This window comes from Gastrolobium bilobum, unplaced genomic scaffold (genome assembly GCF_033153095.1).
Source record: "Gastrolobium bilobum isolate Gb01-03AN ecotype WA unplaced genomic scaffold, APGP_CSIRO_Gbil_v1 utg5148, whole genome shotgun sequence".
Lineage (NCBI taxonomy): Eukaryota > Viridiplantae > Streptophyta > Magnoliopsida > Fabales > Fabaceae > Gastrolobium > Gastrolobium bilobum.
The window spans coordinates 259,155-272,295 of record NW_026898045.1 but is presented as its reverse complement, the minus strand read 5'-3'; the positions used below and the strand labels follow the sequence as shown (position 1 = coordinate 272,295).

Sequence of the window (13,141 nt, the reverse complement as noted above, 5' to 3'; positions counted from 1 at the left end):
TCGAAGTGTCACTAATAGGAGAAAACAATTCTCCTATGATATGCGAAAATGTTTTCCCTTAAATTAATTATGAAAGTGATAAATTTTTTGATGTTGCCCATCATTCATTTAAGAGAAAAATATTTATTATTTTAAATGACATAAAATTATGTTATTTTAAGAGAGATAGACACAAGAAAATATTTTTTATTTAAAATTTAAATTAAAAAAAACCACTCACTTTCTCTTCCATTATTTTCATTTCTTGTGTCTATCTCTCTCTTAAAATGAGATAACTTATATTTTTTAAGACAAACGAACCCTTCGTTTAAAATCTCAAATACTTTTCCCATTATTCTCGGAAATGAACTCCAATAAATCCTCAATCCTTTTATGGGCTTTCTTTTTTCCCTTTCTGAAAACGGAGTGTTCCACATTGCATTTCTTCTTCTTCCATTTTTCTTGCCCTCGATCATCGACCAAAACGCCATCGTTCGTGCCCACGGATCGGGCTTCGCAGTCTTCATCTCTTTCTCGCGCTGAATCTTTGCTGCCTCTAGATTCAAAGGTTTTCCCCTGCCTCATACCTATTTCATCATTCGACTTTTCGAATTAGTTTTTAAAGTACTGAAAATGGTTCAATTCGGAAAAGGGTTTTGTGAAACCTGTTTGTGAAAGTCCTTTTTTCAAGAATGTTGATGGAATATGAGGATTGGAAATAGTGTTTATTAGTTGGTTTTTGATTTAGGATCTCTATGCGTGACCTATCGTTTGTGCCAAAAAGAGGGCTTTATTTCATTTTTAGGTTTTGATATGTGCTTTTTGTTCCTCTTTCAAGTTTGGATTAGCTATATTGATAAAATCTTGTTAGGAGAAAATGTAATTTAGGTTTAGATTTGGATAGGGGGCCTCTTTTTTAAGTACTTTCTTCTTGGGTTTCTTTAGCTGAATGGATTTGGAGGATTGTTGTTTGATGTGACAAGAGGGTGTGTCTTAACAAGATTTGTGTCTGATGGTGCATTCTGTGTTTTTAATGCTTGTTTGTTTTGATCTGTTTATAGGCTTAATTTGGGTTATGTTTTATTGCTGTTCCAAGGTGTGAAGATGATAATCTTTCAAATCATTGAGGAATTTGTTATTTTTTCCATCATCTTAACAATGATGTGTTAAAGAAAATAAATGGCTACTTTCTTGAGTTGGTCAGGCTTCATTTTTTGAGAAATAATTTGCTTTCATTGCTGGACATTGTTTTTTAGGTTCAATATAGATTCATTTTCTAGTTGAATACGCTTTAGATTTTCGAAGAAGGTTCAGCATGCATTTGACCTGAAATGTGAATTTGGACTGAACAAGCAAGCCTGTGATATGTAGATTGAACTTTATTCTTTTTGGGCCAAATGTGTTGCAAGTTTTGGTCTTTTGGGGGCTGAATTCAAGCTGAGAGTATGTTTTTACTTTAGTATCTTATATAGGCCTTTGTGAGATGATTGGCTAGATATTAGTAACAACAACAACCGCAGAGTACCTTACCTAGGGCTTACAAGCATTAGCTAGATATCAATACTGCAAATAAATTATGTTTGTCCTATATTAATGTCAATGTCAAACCTTGGGTTCTGTGACACTTTGATTTATGTATGAGGATTTTATTTTATTTTTAAATTTTATTTTGGTAGCATTAATTTGCTTTCTATGATATTTTCTTTGGGTAATCCTTAATTTCATTCTTGGGTTTTTGATAAATAGACTCTTAAGTGTTTAATCTTAGATGCTTTCTTTTTAGTTGAACTTGATTGTATTTAGGAATAGGAAATACAGTTTCTTGTTCAGCTTGTATTTGATGAATGATCCACAAATATGAAGTAGTCTCTCTTTGAGTGATAGGTGATCGTTCTTAAAGTTAAGTAGTTGAAGTGGGTACTGTCTGTTGGATACTTTCCCATTTCTCTTTATGAATGTGAAAGTACTTATGGATAAAAGTTGGATGTGCATTTGGAGTTCCCTTGGGATGGATATAAACTTGATCCTTTAACCACTTTTGCTTTCCTTTTTCAGTAATCTTATTGAGTTGCTGGTTAGTGGATCTGAATAATGATGCTGCCTTATGTTTGTGTTTTGTTTTCGTTCAGGAGTAGTTGTTGTTTGTGCATGTTCAGTTCTGATTCTTCTTAATAAGTTGCTATTATGTTTTTAGGTTCTTATATTTATTGTAGTTTGTTTTACATATTATTAGGTTCCAATTGACATTCAGAAACTGCTTTTGCATTTTTAGTGTTTTGCTTGTTTCCCCTCAAGATGCTTTTCTTTATAAATGCAGTTTGGTAATATATATTACGCTTAAAAATAATAATAAAAGTACACAACATATGTGAGCATCATATAAGTTTGTCAAATCATAAGTTGGTTATTGAGCACTAACATTATTTCAGATTTCTTACTTAAAATCGGATTGAAGGGGAGTAAAACAGGATACAGAGCAACCTAGAAAATTACTCAGTCAAGATCCCATAAATTTGCTCTCTGCCTCTCCAAGCACTTGAACTGTTAAAGAACCTAGTTCTGTTTTGCCAACCATGGACGGACGCATGAGCACCACCAGGCCAGCAGCCCTATCTTCCCCTTCTATCACTGCCACCACAACCATAACAATTGAAAACTCTGAGTCATCATCCTCTTCATCTCAGCACGAACAACAGCAACCAGAAGTCCTTTTCCTCCCCCTCAATCGCAAGAAGAAGAAGGTCACATGGAAAGAGGGCACAGTAGACAATGAGTACATGCAGAAGAAGAGTTCCAAGAAGTGCTGCATCTTTCATAAACAGAAGCCCTTTGATGAAGATGACAGCGATGAAGATGACGTACCACATCACTCTGATAAACATCCCCATGATCACAGTGGGTTTTGTTGTAAGAATCATGATGAAGCTGGCCCAAGCAGTTAGGGCTGAGTGATGAGCGCGGTGATGAATGAACCAAAAAAGGCATGTACTCTGTAGTGTAAATGTTTCTAGAACTCATTTAACTTAAGCTTATTAGTAAATGGAATTATTTAATTTTGGTTCTAAGGAAAGTAAAAATACATTGGAATTGGAGGAATGTTTAGTTTAAACTTGAGTTTTGATCTCAACTACTCTATCCATTATACTCCTGTTTAGAGTGTTTCATGTCTATTGTGCATTAGGGAAAAAAAGATGGTGGGTTAAGGAATTTCTAGTATAATAATGAATTCGGCAAACAATTCACAGTAAAAATGATTAGATATTGATTTGGATTAATGTTCTATCCTTTCCCTTTCTTTATAAACAATTTAATATGGCTCATCAAAGTGATATTGCCTTCGATTAATAGATCATAACACAACCTGCAGCGTGTAAAATGAAATCACAACTCATCCCCATCATCTCCTTATGTCTAACTTGAATTTAAGGGAGTGTAAAAAATCAAAAAATTGAATTGCACTTAAAAAAAATTATTTTTTAAAAATAAGTTCTTGAACTGAATTATTTTTGAAAAATCATTTTATGAACTGAATTTTTTTTATTTATACATAATTTATGAACTGAATTAGTTTATGAACTAGTTTTCAAAACCAGTTTAAGAACCGAATTGATTTAAAAAATCATGAACTGAATCATTATTTTCTCTCTTAATTTTTATATCTTTTTGTCTCTATTTTTTTTTCCTTATTTATTTTGTTCCTTCTTTTATCTTTATTTTTATTACTTTATTTCTTTAGTTTTTTTATTTTTATTTTTTACTTTAATTTTTTTTTCTTATGTATTTTTCTCTTTTATTTTTACTTTTTTTTTATTACTTTTTTTTTTCAAATTTGTGGTATTATTTGTAACATCCCTTGCTACAAACGTTTATAAGGAATATTACATGATTTCTTTTATTTACATTTATATTTACGTTTCCGCATAGTCAGTGAGAAATAAGATGGAAATGAATTAATGTTATTAATGAATACACATCGATGATAATAACAGTAAAGAAAATTATATAAACATCTACCAACATTACTTTATAGATAATGTTACGTCAGATACAAAAAGGAGTTATTTTACATAGGTCCTACAGTCTACTAGATATTACATCACTTCAGTTTATATTTTACATTACATAATTATACAATACAAAAGTCTTATCCTAATCTAGCCTATAGGTGTAGGTCTCCACGCTATCAGCATCGAATATTGAAGCGTGTAACACCCCGTTCTAGAACCGGTTTGTTAACATCGCATTATGACATTAAGCGCAGTTACAATCACATTGGCTCAATTAAAAATCCGGATAAATTTTTCTTTTTAAAACGACGCCGAATTTAAAATATCCAATTGTGTGATCATAACCATATTACTTTGCGGAATCAGATAAACCAAGCTTAACATCATGTTCTTATTCCATTTTTAAACCATTAATTTACTTCTTATTTATTTCCCAACTTCTACTATGTTGTAGATCTCTTCGTTAGCTACTCGTGGTTTCAAACCGCTCCTCATTTGGAGCTCTGTAGCTCAAGTTATGACAATTTTGCTAACTCAGGTGTATGCTGAAAAACTACGCGGGCAGGGCGCTTAAGCGCGCTCCAGGGCGCTTAAGCGCCCACAGACAGAGGGAATTTACATTTTTTAGCCACCAAGGGAGCTTAAGCGCGCTCCAGGGCGCTTAAGCGCGCTACCTGGGCGCTTAAGCCCCCATTTTGGGCGCTAAAGCCCCAGGCGGCAGAAAGCTTTTGGTCTTCACAGGTGCATCAGGGCGCTTAAGCCCCCTCATGGGCGCTTAAGCCCCCTGAGCAGGCTTAAGCCTCCATTTGCAGGCTTAAGCCCCCTCTTCTGGACAATTTCCTATACTCATATTTTTCATGCATCTTTCTTGGGGAATCAATCCTACACATTTTACAACCTATTTAACAAGCTTGTGATATCCCTATATCATTGCTTAACTCTCATCCTCTCATCATTGATTTAACGGAAATTGGGCAGCATAACCTTTGTTTTCTCAACGTTTCCCAACTTAGCACAAGGTACCTAATTGACTTTCCAGCTCAACATATCCAATACATAAAAATACATTCATGCATTTAACTTACAGTAATCGTTATACACAAATATCTTCATTACTTACAATATTACATCATGTCTTAATTACAAATCTCATATACATGCCAAAGGACTTAGCTACAAAATGAACATGATCAAAGCAAGTAACCATGTATCAGATACCCATTACTACTACAATGATCATGCACTAAGTCCTCCAAAATACATCATATGACATCAAAATATACATATAGCAATGCTAAATGGCATGCAACTCAACATGTCCAGCTATCAGGTACAGTCTACTCATGCTTCTTGCCTCGATCAACCTCACCTCTATCAGTACCTGAAATGATGCCCCACAACACGGGGTGAGATATACGAATATATCACAGTAAACCAGAGGTCCTTGGAGATCACTCCACCCTAAGGTTCACTTTGATGTACACATAATCATAATAGCTTAACACATTCTTATCAGCAAGCATCACATGGACTTCCAAGAGAGATCCACTATGGGCTGTTTCTCTTAGGCTTTTACCACATGGAGATCCACATAGGGCTGTTTCCAAGGGAAGTCCTTTCCTCAATCTATTCCAAGAGAGATCCTCAAAGGGCTGTTTCTCTTAGGCTCTTACCACATGGAGATCCACCTAGGGCTGTTTCCAAGGGAAGTCCTTTCCTCAATCTAGGAACCTCCAAGAGGGATTCACATAGGGCTGTTCCTCTTAGGCTCTAACCACATGGAGATCCACATAGGGCTGTTTCCAAGGGAAGTTCCTACCAATCATCCTCATCATAATACTATCACTCATAACCTCAATCACAATCCTCAACCATTACCTCATTCATTATTGCTACTTCTATAATAATTCCTCAATTACTCTTAAACAATCAAACATCAACCAATAATCATCAATCAATCATAACATGTATCAATGCATGAATCAATGCATGAGCATACAATTACAATCATAATTACATATCACATCTCATAAACCATTTCTCCTCAATGGAGTATGGTGGAACACTCAATGGGATCAACCACAAGGTCCAAAGGTTTACCTTGCTCTTGAGCTTTCCTCAATTGCACACAACCCCAAGGGTTGGTCACTCCACTTGGTCCTCTTGCCTCAATCCTATCAACACAAGGAATACAATCAAACAATGCTAACAATGCAAGGAAATCCATAGTTCCAAGCCTAGATTTATCCAAACATCAAAGCATACTAAAATAACACTATAAACTCATTTCTACCGATTAAATGTCATTCCTAGCATTTTTCACAACATACTCTAAGCCTCATTCTTCCTTGAACATAGCCAATCTACTCAACATTTCATAAAAACCCTAAAACACTATTCATTAACCCTAAACTCATGCAAATCTCCAAGAATCATGTGAAAGAGAGTGGAAACTTACCACCAATGATCACACAATAGAGGAATGAGCGTTCCTCAAGCTTCCATGGAGGTAGAAACTCTCAAACACCTCAATTTCTCCAATGGGCCGAATTTTTGGAGGAGGATATCTCACAACACAACACTCCCCACTAAGAACCAAGCTAGGATTAGTGATGAGGGGAAGATTTGGAGTAGTTTAGGCTTTTGAATCACCCAAAATGGTGAAGAACTCAAGGTTCTAGGGTTCTCTCTCTCTCTCCCTCTTCTTCTTCTTCTCCTCCTTCTTCTTCTTCTTTCTGGCGACGGGAATGGGGAGGGTTTTGGGTTCTTTTTTTCTTTTAAGTCACTTAACATTAGTTAAGTGGAATCAAGTGGGTATTGGTTCATCTATCTATTCAACTCCATTAATTACCAAACTTTATCCAAAAGTCTGAAATATTATTCTAGGAATATTTATAATTTTATTTTTATATTTTGGGCACTTTTGCCAGTACCCATTTATACTCCTTAATTTTCACTGAGTACACTTTTTAACTCCAAAGTGACTCAGATTCATTTAATTAAGTCTTATACTTAATTTTACTCACTAAAACATGCTTAATTATTTAATTAAATTTAATCAATTAAATGCTTAAGTTTGGGGTATTATATTTTAATCAATTAAATGCTTAAGTTTGGGGTATTATAAAGCGGCTCCTTGATTTCCTACTACAATATAAAACTCCCTGCGGTCCTCGTAAGAGTAAACATTGATACTCCATCCTTCACCTGCTAAGCTTAGACTAGGCATTATGATTTTCTGGAAAGGTTAGCACAAAACAAACACACGTGAGAAAATTCTCAGTAACATTGAGGTTTTCTAACTATAACCATTTCCAGCAGTATTAACGGAAAATATTATTCTCTCTGATAATTTAATAAAATAAAATAATATAATAAATAATACATTGTGTAATATTTAACTGAAGCTAAATAATTTTTCAACTTTGTGGTCTTCTGCATATGAAAGATTTATTGTGGAGGAGCTCAAACCACGATAAGGCGTCCCTTACCCTATAATCGTCTGAACCCAAACTCTGTGGTTCAGTTCATAACAGTCTTCATCAGTTAAATTTACACATTCTCTTCATAATTATTTGGTACCAATTAATTACTCCACTATGTAATCAGTAGGTGAAAAGAAATAAAATTTAGAAGGAGCTAAAGGTATTGTAAGAAATGAAATCACTGAACAAAATCAACTACAGTAACGTAATAAACTTGAACTACAGAATAAATAGAGAGAAGAGTTTAGAAAAACGACACAAGCTTGTAAATAAATCTTCCTTAAAAAAATGAGAGAACGTTTTTCATCACCCAATATTACCTTCTGCGTCGTCGCTTTCTTCCTTTCTTTTTCTTTTTCTGTTGATTTCTCTCACTCTCTCTCTTTTTCTTTTTCTTTCTTCTGGCTGTTCTCCTTCTCTTCTTATGGATAGCGATGTATATATATATATATATATATATAAAGAGAATTGCTTACGGTTAAGTTAGATTTCGTTAGATTCGAACGAATTAGTTAAATTATAACTAATTAATGATTACTTTTCAAATAATAACTAACCACGTAATCATCAACATGTAAGTTTCTAGAAAATATTCTTAAGCGGTCATCAGATGGTCTTACGTTATATGTTTACGTTTTATTTATTTTCTGTAGTTTATTTATACGTATTTTTACTTTTTAATCAATTATTATATTATTATTTTCTTATTATTTATTTTATTATTAACATATTATAACATATTTTTAAAAACTAATTCATGAACCAAATCAGTTTTTTTTCTCTTATTTTCATTTATTTTTCTTTCTTCCTCTTTAATTCTTTTCTGTTATTTATTTATTTACTGTCTTTTCTTTCTTTCTTTAGTTTTATTTTCTCTGATGTATTTTTATTTTTAAATATTTATTTATTTTTTTAATTTTCAGTATGATTTATATATATAATTTTTTTTTTATTTTTTTCCTTTAATGTTTTTATAATTTTTATTTGAATTCAAATTTGATTTTAAAAACCAATTCAAAACTGGTAGTGGTTATGAACCATTTTAGTTCACTAGACTAATAAATCAATTCAATTATAAGAATTGAATTGTTTTTTCCAATTCAGTTCTTATAGGCAAATAAACCGAATCGAAGTGAACCATGCACACTTGAAGCACTTAAAAATATACTATGAATTAGGGAAATTGAAGGAAGACCACCCAATTGTTTACTTTCTATTGTTTACTTGGTATTTGCAGGACCCTTGACCCAACGGTTCAATTTTCTTCATCTACTTGATAATGATAGCTATGGGAAACCAAAAAGCACGCAACTATGTCTCTTTGATGTCCTTCTTAGAAATTTGTATTGACGCCGTTTACCATCTCCATTAATTTGGTTATAGTCTTCGTCCACCCCTTTAGTCTTCTACTTGTGAGAGAAATTGCTTAGCATATATGTACGTCTTTCCCCGAATAATGACAAAGCTTTAAAACTTGACTTAACATTTGATTGGGGGTTGATGTTTCCACGAAATTCATCATGCATGCATTGTTCCAACAAAGTGTAATTTCTTAGTGTATATATAAGAGTTGTCAGAGTGGAGCGAAAGCCATCATCCAAAACCATCAATACCATTGACTGTTCCAATCAATATACTTGTTTGTTTCACTAAGTATGGGAAGATACCTGAGTGTGGCAACATGTGTTGTCCTTCTGCTGTTGGCTGAAATTGCACAAATATGCTTGTGTTCAAATTCAACCGTACCCTGCATAGAACGAGAGAGGCAAGCTCTTTTCAAGTTCAAAGCATCCCTTCATGATCCATCAAACAGGCTTTCCTCATGGAAAGGTATTCATTGTTGCCAATGGGAAGGCATAGCCTGTGACAATGTTACTGCTCATGTCATCAAGCTTGATCTCAGTAATCCTACCAACCTTGATCTCAGGTATCCTTTCTTCCTGCCACCTTTGTTTACACTAGACTCTGAGGAGTATATTATAGAGTACAACCAACTTTCTCTACAAGTTGATACTGTGCAAGACGGAGTTCCTATGCAAGCTCCAAATGTTAATCCATCTTTGTTGCAGTTGGAACACTTGACTTACTTGGACTTGAGTGGAAATAATTTCAATTCTAGTCCAATACCAAACTTCATTGGTTCTATGAGATGGCTTAGGTATCTTTCTCTCTCGGGAGCTAACTTTGGCGGGAGAATTCCTGACAATCTTGGAAATCTCACCAACCTGCACCATCTTGATCTCAGTCACAATTTCCAATATTTATCAAACGGTGACATCAATTGGATCTCTAAACTTCAATTATTAGAACACCTTGACATGAGTGGTGTTTACCTGGGGGATGCACACAATATGTTCCAGGTACTTCACATGCTTCCTTCCTTGTCACATATTTACTTGCGTTATTGTGAACTTAACAAATATCTCATTCCACACCAAGCTTTCCAAAACATGACATCTCTTTCTTATCTTGATCTTTCATATAATTCGCTTCAAGGTCCATTTCTCGATGCTTTCAGAAACTTAACTTCCATTCAATTCCTCGACCTTTCTGCCAACAATATCACTTCAATTCCATCATGGTTTCTTAACTTGGAGAAACTTGTGCATCTTGATCTTTCTTTCAATAGGCTTCATGGTCCAATTCCCGAGACATTCCAAAACATGGTTTCAATTGAATTGCTTGAGCTTTCGGGGAACTATTTCACTTCAGTTCCATCATGGTTTCAAAACTTTGAGAAACTTAAGTTTCTTGATCTTTCACGGAATGGGCTTCGTGTCTCAAGTATTGATGTTTTCAGAAACATGACATCACTTGCGTATCTTGATCTTTCAGAGAATGGGCTTCGTGGTCCAATTCCAGAGACTTTCCAAAACATGACTTCTATTGAGCTCCTCCGCCTTTCCAGGAACAATTTCAGTTCAATTATTCCATCGTGGTTTGCTAAGTTGAATAGTCTTGTCATCCTTGATCTTTCGTGGAATGAACTCCAACATATGGAATGTTCTCTGCCATCAATTATAAGAAACATGTGCCACCTCAAATGGTTAGATTTCTCGGGAAATAAACTTCAAGGAGAACTAACTGGAAGCTACGAATTGTCAGGATGCATCAGATATGATTTGGAGGTACTGTATTTAAGTGATAATGAATTTAGTGATCGCTTGCCAACTTGGCTGGGGCAACTTGAAAATCTAAACCTCCTTGATCTCAGCTCAAATTCTTTCTATGGGCCCATTCCCTTTTCTCTAGTGCCAAAATTTAAAAAGTTGAAAGACCTTGATTTATCTAACAATAAGTTGGACGGGGCACTTCCTAATAATATGGGACAACTTGTCAATTTAAGTTACTTAGATCTTTCTTCTAATAAATTTGGTGGTTTTATTCCTCAAAGTCTTGGGGAACTTGTAAATCTAAATTTTCTTAATCTTTCCAAAAATTCTTTTGATGGTCCCATTCCTCAAAGTCTCTGGCAACTTATGCCCCAACTTTGGTATTTGGATCTTTCTTCAAACAAGTTGGTGGGTATAATTTCTACAAGAGAATGGCCCTCAATTGAGTCTTACATGTATCATTTCGATCTCTCCAATAACCAAATCGGTGGATCACTTCCAGAAAATATAGGCCATATGATGCCCCGATTGCATAACTTGATTCTTGGAAATAACCTCATAAATGGTTCAATACCAATCTCTTTGTGCCAAATTACTGAGCTGAGCAACCTTGACCTTTCAAAGAACAAGTTATCTGGTGAAATTTCAAATTGTTGGAAGGATAATGAAGGATGGGAAGAAATAAATTTGTCATCCAACAACCTATCGGATGAGTTTCCAAGCTCATTCGGGAATCTTTCCTCATTGTTATGGTTGCATTTGAATAATAACAGCCTTCAAGGTGAGCTTCCACTGTCTTTGAGAAATTTGAAGCAATTGCTGATTTTGGATGTTGGTGAGAATCAACTTTCTGGGAGTATACCATCATGGACTACAAACACTTTTCCTTCACTGCAAATTTTGAGACTGCGGCAAAACTTGTTGGGTGGCAGCATTCCTTCACAATTATGCCAACTCACGTCACTGAAAATTTTGGACCTTTCCCGCAACAAATTACGAGGTTCAATACCTTGGTGCATAGGCAATCTTAAAGGAATGAGTTTGGATAAATCATTAGACAAAGCCAATACAGAATTGGCTCCGGTGCAACAATATGAGTCCATTGCAAATCCTCCTATGCTTAATCCGACTGCGGCTGAGCCTCCGTCTCCGACTGTGGCTGAGCCTCCGTTTCAGATTGTGGCTGCGGGTGCGCCTTCTGAATGGTATAAAGAGGATGTCAAAGAAGTCATGAAAGGAACAGAAGTTGAGTACATCAGAATCTTGGAGCTTGTGGTCATCATGGACTTGTCAGAAAACAATTTGGTTGGATCAATTCCGAGTGGAATAACTTGTCTAACTGGATTGCATGGCTTGAATCTGTCAAACAATCATTTGAAAGGAGAGATCCCTAAGATGATTGATGATATGAAATCACTAGAATCCTTGGACCTTTCTCAGAATCAACTTTCAGGCACAATTCCAAACAACATGCCAGCTTTAACTTTCTTGAGCCATTTAAACTTGTCACACAATAATTTTTCAGGACAGATTCCCAAAGGTAATGAGTTTCCAACATACGACTCATCTATTTATGCTGACAACCCGTATCTTTGTGGATCTCCACTTCCCAAATTATGTCCTGGTGACGAATCAAATCCAGCTCCTGAAAGCAAAGGTAATGAAGATGATATTGATGATGGAAAGAAAGAAAAGATAGAAAAAATATGGTTCTACTTTGTCATAGCAGTTGGCTTTGCTACTGGTTTCTGGGGAGTTATTGGGACCTTATTTTTCAACAAGAGTTTTAGACATGCTTACTTCAGATGGGCGGATGACAAGACAGACAAGATTTATGTGGCAATTGTTATAAAATGGGCAAAGCTAAAGAAGCTGATGATGATGATGAGAAGCCGTATGAGTGGGTGACTGTTGTTTCTCTTTTCTTTCTTTTTCTATATGTTTAAGTAGTAAGTTGAATAAGGTTTGTGTTGTTTTTCGGTTTTTTTTTTTTTGTTTTTTTTTTTTAATTTCATCTTTAGTTGACACAATGTTGTATGGCTTTAGATAGATATTTTAAGATTTACTGTGTAATTGTAGCAAGTAGTTTATGCTTTGAAGTTTGAGCACTAGTTATTGTTTACAGCAAATAAACAAATTCCAAATAAAGTTTGAAATTTGTGTTATGGTCTAGTAATTAATAATGCATGCAGTGTGGTACATGTGTTCGTGAGTGGAATTCTTCAATTCATTTACATGTTAATTCACATAGTAAATGCTTGTGGTTATATAAACGGGGAATGTATCGGTCAGGTTACAGGATCAACAATTTTGGTTCCAGCTGAGAGTGTGAGATGTGGGTCCCACGTAAACAAAAAATTAAAAAATTAAAAAACAGAAAGCGCTGCTTTCGAAGGGAGAGCAGGAAAACAGATCTGTTTGCAGCAACGTAACAATTGATTTTCCCTATATAAATATGTGAAATGGCCAGAAAAGTTAAATTTCCCATAGTTCAGTTCTCTAAGAAAAAAGGTTTAAAAAAAAAAAATCTTTGAATTACTTTCTAGATTAGAGTTGG

The 13,141-nt window shown here is 34.8% G+C and overlaps 1 protein-coding gene and 1 pseudogene across 1 annotated transcript; both read left to right on the top strand.

The window, feature by feature from the left end:
• The first annotated feature begins 2,564 nt into the window (after window positions 1-2,564).
• On the top strand, window positions 2,565-2,921 carry LOC133312397 (protein phosphatase 1 regulatory subunit INH3). The gene has a single exon (XM_061513575.1). It carries the CDS (start codon window positions 2,565-2,567, stop codon window positions 2,919-2,921), a length of 357 nt encoding a protein of 118 aa, XP_061369559.1.
• Window positions 2,922-9,082: 6,161 nt separating this feature from the next.
• LOC133312376 (receptor-like protein EIX1) lies at window positions 9,083-12,701 on the top strand (annotated as a pseudogene).
• Window positions 12,702-13,141: the final 440 nt, after the last annotated feature.

Bases quoted from the DNA above. Each gene is read 5' to 3' on its own strand.
- LOC133312397 (XM_061513575.1), top strand. From the start codon at position 2,565: ATGAGCACCACCAGGCCAGCAGCCCTATCTTCCCCTTCTATCACTGCC.